General features: G+C 41.9%; 1 protein-coding gene across 1 annotated transcript; it reads left to right on the top strand.

Annotated features, from left to right (window-relative positions):
- Window positions 1–762: 762 nt before the first annotated feature.
- tox4a (TOX high mobility group box family member 4 a) lies at window positions 763–7,039 on the top strand. The gene is made up of 9 exons (XM_034702032.1): window positions 763–1,288; window positions 1,398–1,463; window positions 3,363–3,662; window positions 3,756–3,977; window positions 4,308–4,640; window positions 4,763–4,843; window positions 4,943–5,638; window positions 6,156–6,298; window positions 6,387–7,039. Exons 1-9 carry the CDS (start codon window positions 1,184–1,186, stop codon window positions 6,457–6,459), a joined length of 2,019 nt encoding a protein of 672 aa, XP_034557923.1. The 5' UTR covers window positions 763–1,183; the 3' UTR covers window positions 6,460–7,039.
- Window positions 7,040–9,508: the final 2,469 nt, after the last annotated feature.

Here is a 9,508-nt window from a genome sequence, read left to right as displayed (position 1 = left end):
GCAAATCAGAAATTGCAACAACAAAACAGAAAGAACAGCGGCAAATTTGAAACAAACAGCAAATCAGAAAACACATCAACAAAACAGAAACGACAACGGCAAATCAGAAAACAACAAAACAGAAACGACAACGGCAAATCAGAAAACACATCAACAAAACAGAAACGACAACGGCAAATCAGAAAACACAACATCAAATCAGAAAACACAACGGAAAATTTGAAACAAACACTGCAAATCAGAGAACACAACAACAAATCGGAAAACACAACAGCAAATTTGAAACACACACCGCCAATCAGAAAACATAACAAATCAGAAAACAACAACAAATCTGAAAATTGTTTTCTGATTTGTTGTTGTGTTTTCTAAGTTGTTTTTGTGCTTTCTGTTTTGTTGTTGTGTTTTCTGATTTGTTTTTATTATTTCTGTTTTATTGTGTTTTCGGTTTTGTTGTTGTGTTTTCTGATTTGTTGTTGTGTTCTCTGATTTGTTGTTGTGATTTCTGTTTTGTTGTGTTTTCTGATTTGTTGTTGTTATTTCTGTTTTGTTGTGTTTTCTGATTTTTTTGTTGTGATTTCTATTTTGCTGTTGTGTTTTATTTGTTGTTGTGATTTCTGTTTTGTTGTTGTGTTTTCTGTTTTGTTGTTGTGTTTTCTGTTTTGTTTTTGTGATTGCTGATGTTGTTATTTGCCCTTCAGGGCCACCATACAGTACTCTTGTCAAACACCTCGTTGGCTCATTAGCGCCCCCTCTGGCTTGGAGTGTGGATCATTACAGCTGTACTCTGCCACACCTGCTGCCCCCGGCTGGAAGGGGGTGGTAGTTTTAGCATCACTCAAGCTTTTGAATGGGTTTTGTTTAGCCTCTAGTCTGTGCATCCGGTGTAGCTTCCCCGTATAAACTTGGTAACATTATTATTATTATTATTATTATTATTTGGGGTGTTACCATCATCACATCCTGCCTTTGTTCCAGCTTATTCTCGGGTCTCACACAGAACTAGCTTTAGCATCATCTTCATCTAACCGACAGGAGCTAGCTAGCTTGCTTCCTAGCCGACTAGCAGCTAGCAGCTTCATTAAATGTTGGAACAGGTCGCCTAAATGGAAAGGGGTGGGAAAGTGAGGATTTTCACTTTTCACAAAGTGTGTAACATTTTAAAAGAGTAAGACATTTCAGCATGGACCTCAATTTCTACTCTGAGCTGTCGGACGGCTGCCCTCAAAATGTGGATTCAGAGTTTATGGACACCCAGGCGTACGTTGGATACTCAGAGGAAAACAAGGTAACCTTCAGCTACATTCAATCAGGATCACACTAGAAACTTAATATGAGAACAATGTGAATGTCTTTGTACAACAGGGACCTAGCTGAATGCTCACAGTGTGTTTCAGTTTGCAGAAGGAGGAGAGAGTTACCTGACCATCAGTGGAGCGGGCCACCCTTTCTTATCCGCAGAGGTCTGTAGTTCCAAACATCATGTCTGTACTGTGTAACATCTCTTCATTGAATTTATCTCACATCAGTTCAGATTAGATTAATAATATCCAGTGGTGGACAAAGTACACAGCTTCATTACTTAAGTCAAAGTACAGATACTCCAGGTCAAGTATTACTCCAATACAAGTGAAAGTTGCTCTGTCAGATTATTACTTGAGTTAAAATCCTGGAGTACTTGCTTTTAAGAATTCTTCAGTATTCAAAGTACTTTTAAAACATCTCTAAACGTTGTATTTTCACAAAGCATGAGTGCAGTCAAGACTATACAGGAGTACATTCTGTTACATTACGTGTATTTAGAAACCATTACTTCAAATCTCTAAAAAGTATGCCATGGAATAAAAACAGAAACTAAGTTACTCCAAGCACAGACAACTTAGTTTGTAATGTTCATCTGGATTTCAACAAATGGTACGTAGCTCAGCACACTTTCTCAGGTTGGACAGTGAATGTTTGTTTGTTTGGGCAGAGTGGGAAACAGGGACAACATTTCAAATGATACATATCATTCTTCATTTAAAAACCTCTAACACGGGCTGAAGATATGGACATGGGTGCTCAGGTGGAGAATTGTAGCCATCATTAATACCTCTACAAACACATTTTACTGTCTTAGGGATCAGATTTCAGAAAAGAGAAGAGCACTGATAGAAATGTAGAGGAGTAAAAAGTACAATAATTGTCTTCTGAATGTAGTGGAGTAAAAGTAATAAGTTCCCCCCCAAAAATAATACTCAAGTAAAGTACAGATATTAAAAAAATGTACTTAAGTACAGTACTCAAATAAATTTACTTTGTTACTGTCCACCGCTGTACAAAATGCGTTTCACACGGACAAGGCAAATCGTACAAGCAAATACACAGAGAAACAAAAGCAGGTGAACAGTTTAGTAGGATCTCTTTCATTCACTACACACACTTCAATGAAATAACACATACATCAATGACAACATGGTAAAAGAGAAAGCAAGGAGGAAGTTCAGAATGAGTGTTAAAGGAGGACACGAGTTTGTCTGACGAAGATCTCCAGGCAGGAAGGTCCACAGCTGATTATAGTGGTTCATGAACAACTATTAGAGTCCTGCTGAAAGATCTCAGACAGTGATCAGATCCTTATGAAGTAAGCTGTTCATAGATACGGTCTGGAGTCTGGCAATTGAATGCTTTACAAACAAGACATGAAATCACAATGTCAGTTCTGAATAGGGTTGCAAAGGGGTGGAAAATTTCTGGAAAGTTTCCAGTAAATTTCCATGGGAAGTTAAGTGGGGGAATTTTGGAAATATTCCAAATTGGAAACTTTCCATGGGAATTGAGGATAATTTAATGGAAAGGTGTCATATCAAGGCATAAATATTTGTTTTGTAATAAGCAGACATCCATCCAAAATAATACAATTAAAACAGATTTATTTGTAAGTAGAACTTTATCAAGTGTTAAATATTTTATTGAAAAATCAATTCTTTCATTGAAGAACAAAAACATGAATGTTGATTAAATATTTCTCATCCCCCCGACCCAACCCATTCAAAAATTAACCAAAATGCAATCCCAACCAATGTCTGTGTTTGGATGTTTGCTGATGTCAGAAAAAAGTGCATAAAAATAGTAAGGCCTGGAGAAATAAATGGATGGACCATGGATGACCTTTTCTGAATGAGCATGAGAAAGGAATTACCTGTTTTTCCGTAATTATCTAATCTGAGCAGTTCAGGACAAACTGTGGTCTCCTGGGTATCAAAGGAAAGGCTGGAGTCAGAAAGGACTTATTTCAACGACTTCAGATTTGGAGTCATGTAGCTGCTAAACATTATCAGACATCCAGATTGACCCAGAACTCTGTCTATTCCTCTATACAGCAAACATTTCATACTCCCAGTCTCGGGGATGAGGTCTTTGAAATTCCCCCCATCAACTTGGATCCGGACCCGACTCTGAGCATCGGCGATTCAGTGTCCCACTATGAGCTGACAGATGGGTCAGACGGCACCGGAGGACCTCCGGGCTCCCGTAGTCTTGTTAGCAACCTGGTGGTCGCTGCCAATGACCCTTCTTTTGCCTCCACCTTTGTGAACTCTGGGTCTCAGGGCCTGGAGCAGATGAACTTAGGGGCCATGGGGCAGTCTGGAGGTGGAGCCCTGCTGAGCTCCTCTGCACTGGTGAGTGATCTGCCGGCAAGCTCTCACACAGAATTGTTTTTAAACTGCACTTTGTCATGAATGCAGTGAAGTTATTTCTCAATCCCTCCGCAGGAACTGGCCAGTTCAGGTGGTTCACATTTCAGCAGTTCCTCCCCCATGACCATCGATGTCCAGCTTGGTGACATCGGTCATGGGCTTTTGGGTAGTAGTCACCTGACCACTATTAACCAGTCTGAGCTTGCAATGGGTCTTGGGGGTCATTCAGAGCAGCCTCTGTCTGCTACACCATCACCAGCCGGCTCCCTGCAGGATGAAGACATGGATGACTTCAAGGTGAGCGGTTACTGTGTGCTCACAGGGTTGGGGTTCTTCACAAACTACTGAAGTGAAGAAGTAACAGAGGCACATTCAAAAAAGTTTCTGCTCCAAAGATACGTTTTAGAGCAGCGTTAGAGAGGACAGAAGAGTAGATCATTATGTAAAATGATGCAGAAAAACAACAAATTGCTGCATTAAAAAAAACACCTGAATACAGGAAATGAAATGTTGGATGCTCAAAAGTTTTCTGTCCTTTGATAATCACATGACTGAACAGAACAATGCTATATTTTAGATCCTGCAGCTAACATTTCCCTCTCCCCTCTTCACCTGCTCTCTTCTCAGAGGAGTGTCCTGGTCGACTCCCCCTTGTCTCTCCCATCCTCCTCTGCACTTGCCCACATGTCCTCCCACCAGGTGCCAACGTCCTCTGTGGCTACGGCCAGGAGAGGTGGGGGTAAGCCGGCGACACTGGCCTCAGTGACTGCAGCTTTGGGCGCTAAGAAAGTTAGGAGGAAGAAAGACCCGAATGAACCACAGAAGCCTGTTTCGGCGTATGCACTATTCTTCAGAGACACCCAGGCAGCCATTAAGGGCCAGAACCCCAACGCTTCATTTGGGGAGGTGTCCAAGATTGTTGCATCCATGTGGGACAGCCTGGCTGAGGAACAGAAACAGGTAAGAGCATACCGTGTATCAGTATCTTGTGTTAGATGTAGGGAAGAAAAATATATGTTGTGATCATGTGCAGACGAATTACATCTCTCTCTGACATATGATGTTTGATTTTTTTTCAATAGGTGTATAAGAGAAAGTATGAATCAGCCAAGATGGAGTATGTAAAAGCACTGGCTGCTTATAAAGTAAGCCAGCTCTCACAGGTAAGATCATGATACTCTCCAGTAAAACAAGAAGTGATCGAGAGATGAGATTTCCATTCATAACGCTGATCAATATTTTTCTATCTGTCTTCATCACAGCCTGCCACAGAGGAGATGGAGACTGCCCCTACACCTTCTCCACTCGTGGTCAAGTTGACCCCTGCAGCCCTTCCTCCTGCAGTTCACCAGACCCTCCACCCAGCCAACAATAGCCTAGAAGAGAACACCATCACCAACATTTGTGCCTCCAACATCATCCTGGACGTCCCTGAGATGACCACACGTTCTCGGACAGGGGCAAACAAAGCACCAGCAGCTGCAGTGCCCCCCACCCAAACCATCACCAAGATCATCATCCCAAAGCACATGTTGCAGGCAGGGAGTCAGGTGGTGACTATGCTGCCTGGAGGGGTCCGCACACTGCAGCCTACGTTAGTCGTGTCGGGCGCCTCTCGTCAGCCGCCTCCGCTGCAGCAGATGCAGAATGCACCACCTCCGCCGCGGCTGCAGCAAATGGCACCAGCACCTCCACCATTACAGGCCAAGCCCCGCGAGGGAAACACCACAACAGGCCTGTCTGTGTCCATCACAGCTACACCTCCGCCTCCCCTCCAGATAAAAATAGTCCCTGCTTCTCTGCAAGGCAAAGACACCCTGCCAATTATTGTCCCAAACACAGTGGCTGAGACGACGACCGCCCAGTCTGCACCTGTGTCGGTGCAGGTGGTGAGCGCCGGTGACACACACAGCAATGGAGACGACGATGAAGTTACAGAAGTGCTGAATTCAGAAGAGGTAAATGATCAGAATCTTGTGCTATCATTTATTGTTTCTATCTACAATAACTCAGCTTGATCTATTTTAATGTCTCTACCTAATTTGAGATTTTTTGGCAGAGCTGTATGAAGCTAGGTTTGGAGACGCTGTTCACACCAACAGTGTTTCTCGGGTGTTTCATCAGTTTTGGCACAGATTGGCAAAAAAAGCCACAGTTAGAAATGCTCACATGACATTTTGGGTAGTGAAAACTGCTGTTCAATCAAAAACACAGAAATTGGTAGTGTTAGCAGTTTCTAAGAGATGCACACATGACAGTCCTCTCTACTTTACAAATGCAAAACATTTCTACTGTCAAAATGACTTTACTACACCAGAGGTTCCCAAACTTTTCAGCTCACAAGCCCCAAAGTATAGGTGCCTAAACTACCCTAAACCTCAAAAATAAGATACAATAAACACTTGAATCCTTCATGGCTCCTCTACCTAGTACGTGTCTTAACGATGCTCCTTCAAATCTCTGCACCATTTTTAGGATTACATGGAAGTCAATGAGTCGAGCAACAGGGAGACTCAGAAGAGCATGTGCGTGAGGACGGGCTGCAACAACCCAGCTGTAGAGAGCGACGACTGGGACAAAGAGTACTGTAGCAACGAATGTGTGGCCACGCACTGCAGGTTTGAAACATGCATTTCTTTAAAATGTTTGTTTCCTATTGATTTTGGAGAAATGTTCTAAACCTAGTATTTCTTTTTCTTTTTCTAGAAACATATTCAAGGCATGGTGCTCGATCAAGAACCAGAACATGGGAACAGTGAAGTGGAAGAGGCTCCTTTAAGTCACATCAACAGAAAAGGATAGTTTTTTTTTACCACAGTGTCGGTTCTCACATTGTTTTTGTACAGTTCTGTGGGTTTGACTGACGCCACTCTGGAAATTAAAAAAGGAGTGTTTATAATTGGTACTGAAATAGGACAGTGCTTTCATGTTGGTAGAATATGGCACACAGACTGATCTTATACAGCGCTGTGCTTGATCACAAGTTTACGCTGATCGACATGAGACTTCAAGGCAGCTAGAGAAAAGATCAAGCCCACAAAGGTCAGTCCATACTTGTCCATTGTGAATTGTTACAGAAGCTTTTTTTAAACTCTAATAAGAAGAATCCACATTTCAACTGTTTTTTTACTCTACTTTAAAATCTCCTTCAACACGTGAGAGGAACTCCTCCAGTTCTCTCTGTATTCCGCTGAAATATGCCTTAGTTTGAGTTTGTGTCGCTGTATTGTTTTTGTACTGAGTTTGATAACGGCCTTCATGTCTATTTTGGTAAACCATTCTGTTCAAAACATTTTAGATGTTAGTTTGTGCTCTGCCTCGATTATTTCTTAATAAATGAGCTGCCATGCTCAGTCTGATTTTTCTCCCCCTCCTTCCTTTCAGTTCACTCAGTGGTTTCACTGTGACAGCCTGACATGTAAACATAGAAAGATGAAGAAGAAGAATACTTGCTTTCTTAATCCTGAGAATTCAATATGTTCCCTCTGCACTTTAACCAGTGCCTCTTAGGCCATGTTCACACTGCAGGCAAAAGTGGTCCATATCAGATTTTTTTGGGGTCAAGTGGCCAGGTCAGATTTTTTAGTGGCAGTGTGAACACTCAAATCTGTCCCAAATCTGATGTTTTTTAAAATCAGATTTAGACCACTTCCATATGTGGTCCTGAATCAGATACAGATCTGATTTCTTTCAATGTGAGATTTGATGCTCATTTGATACTTTAGTCTCTTCACGGAGATGGAGTGCCTCAATTGAGTGTCCTGGGGAGAGCCGCTGACACATGTTATTGAAAGTTTCCCTCGACATCCAGAAGTTTTGAATAAACTCTGTCTCTGTGAAACTATTAATTTTGCAGACCCACCACTCCTGACTCCGTGTCCGCATCCACGTAGACCTTTCAATTGTATTTGAGGCCACAGCTCATTCATTCTCCGGCTCCCACTGCGCAAAAACTTTGTAACAAAGGCAAAAAAGCTGACTTGCATCACTGATAATAAAAACTCTGACGAAGGTTGAGTTATTATCTGAGGGGCTCGGTGTTAGCTGGGTCTCAACCTGCAGCAGGTGTGCTTTATGAACCAGCTCTCCTCACCTCCATGCATCTATCTCATCTTCATAGAGGATTTTTACCCCCCGGTGTGTGTTGGTGACAAAGACACAACCGGGGGACGTCTGTTTAATATTTGATGTTTGCAGTTATTGCCGCGATCACCGTAAAAAGCTCCCGTCTACAGCTTGATACAGTCTCCAGTTTGGTGATACATCAGACACATTTAGTAAATTTTGTTCAACTCTTTGTTGAGAGATGCAGATGCATTTCAGAGTGCCGTGAACTGACTGTTTGTCATGTGCGCCTGTCACTGCAGGTGCATTCAAGGACCGTCGTGCAATACAGCCCTTTCATGGCATTTTTCTGAATCAAGATAATCTAGATACAGTCACAGTGGTCACATCAAGAATGTGTTCTTTTGACTTTTTTGTAGGGACAGGCTGAATTATTTAACTTAAGATATTATATTAGCAAAAGTGTTAAAGGAGTGGAATGTTGATGATTGTAACACTTGGTACAACCCTTAAACCATATCTGAGCAACTACATGAATTATTTAAAGAGTGAAGATGTTTCAGCAAAAATCAAAGACTAATATGTTTTGAGTTTTTGTCGACTAAAACTAGACTAAAACTATAAAGGGGTGAAAAGACTAAAATGTGACTAAAGCTAACAGGCATTTTCATCTAAAGACTAAGACTAAGACTAAATCTAAAATAGCCGTCAAAATTAACACTGATGTGACGTCATTGTTACTGTTCTTTTGCGCATGCGGGGCAGTTCGGAGCTGCAAACAGTTCGCACTGGAATTGGATACAGGTCACATTATAGATGGTAATGTGAACAGGCAAACAAAAAATTCGATCTGAGCTAAAAATCAGAATTGAGCATTAAGCCGTACAGTGTGAACGTAGCCTTATTGTTGATGCTCCTGTTGTTGACGCTGATACAGGATAACCAGTAACTTATGATAGCTGATGTTACCGACCCTCAGGCAGTGGCGGTTCTGGGGAGGGGCCAACAGGGGCCAGTGCCCCTGTAAAACTGAACCCGAACCCCCCCTGTGGCCGCCCCTCCGCACCAAAATAATATTATACAATAAGAAAAGCTTCGGTATCACGCCGATGTTACAGGCGGAACACATGCGTGTTGCACTTGGTTCCAGTCCCTTAGAGCGCTAAGGGACTCATGTTGAGTGTAAACAGCCAAACATCTGCTGTCAGTCTGCATTTTGATCTAGTACACAGTAGTATATATGTCTAGTATATAGGGATGCACCGAAGTTTTTCCAGTTTGTTCTCAGCCGGTCCTCCTCCTTCTCAGTCTCTTTTGTCAGGGTTGAATTTGTCCCTCTGACAACACCCTTGGCCCCAGCCTGGCCCCCCCAGTAAAATCGGTCTAGAACCACTACTGCCCTCAGGTAGATGTTGCTGTGGGACTCTTGACTCAGTTTACTGATTTACTGACATGTTTGGGTTTTTCTACGTTAGATTCAAATCACTTTCAGTACTTTATTAAGTTGGAAATAGATTCTGAAATGGTGAGAACTTTACAAGGATAACCAGATTGGTATAAATTGGTATATAATATCAGTAAATGTAGACCCAAGTTGAAAGTGTTTCTAAGAAAACATTGAAGTCTGAGTTCTCCTCCAAATATGAAGACTATGATTTTAATCTTGTCACCTTGAGGACAAAAGTTTGACCTGTAGGACAAAGTAAAGTCAGTGTGTTGCTCTCAGTTCATTCATCCAACTTATTCATGTTTTTATTTATATA

This window comes from Notolabrus celidotus, chromosome 15 (assembly GCF_009762535.1).
Source record: "Notolabrus celidotus isolate fNotCel1 chromosome 15, fNotCel1.pri, whole genome shotgun sequence".
Taxonomy (NCBI): domain Eukaryota; kingdom Metazoa; phylum Chordata; class Actinopteri; order Labriformes; family Labridae; genus Notolabrus; species Notolabrus celidotus.
This window is presented reverse-complemented; position numbering and strand designations above follow the sequence as displayed.

What these genes read in the sequence shown, in the direction of transcription:
- tox4a (XM_034702032.1), top strand. Translation starts at nt 1,184, where the DNA reads ATGGACCTCAATTTCTACTCTGAGCTGTCGGACGGCTGCCCTCAAAAT. An exon ending in AAGACATGGATGACTTCAAG is followed by an intron (nt 3,978 to 4,307) that starts GTGAGCGGTTAC and finishes CTCTCTTCTCAG; the next exon opens with AGGAGTGTCCTGGTCGACTC. An exon ending in AAGTGCTGAATTCAGAAGAG is followed by an intron (nt 5,639 to 6,155) that starts GTAAATGATCAG and finishes CACCATTTTTAG; the next exon opens with GATTACATGGAAGTCAATGA.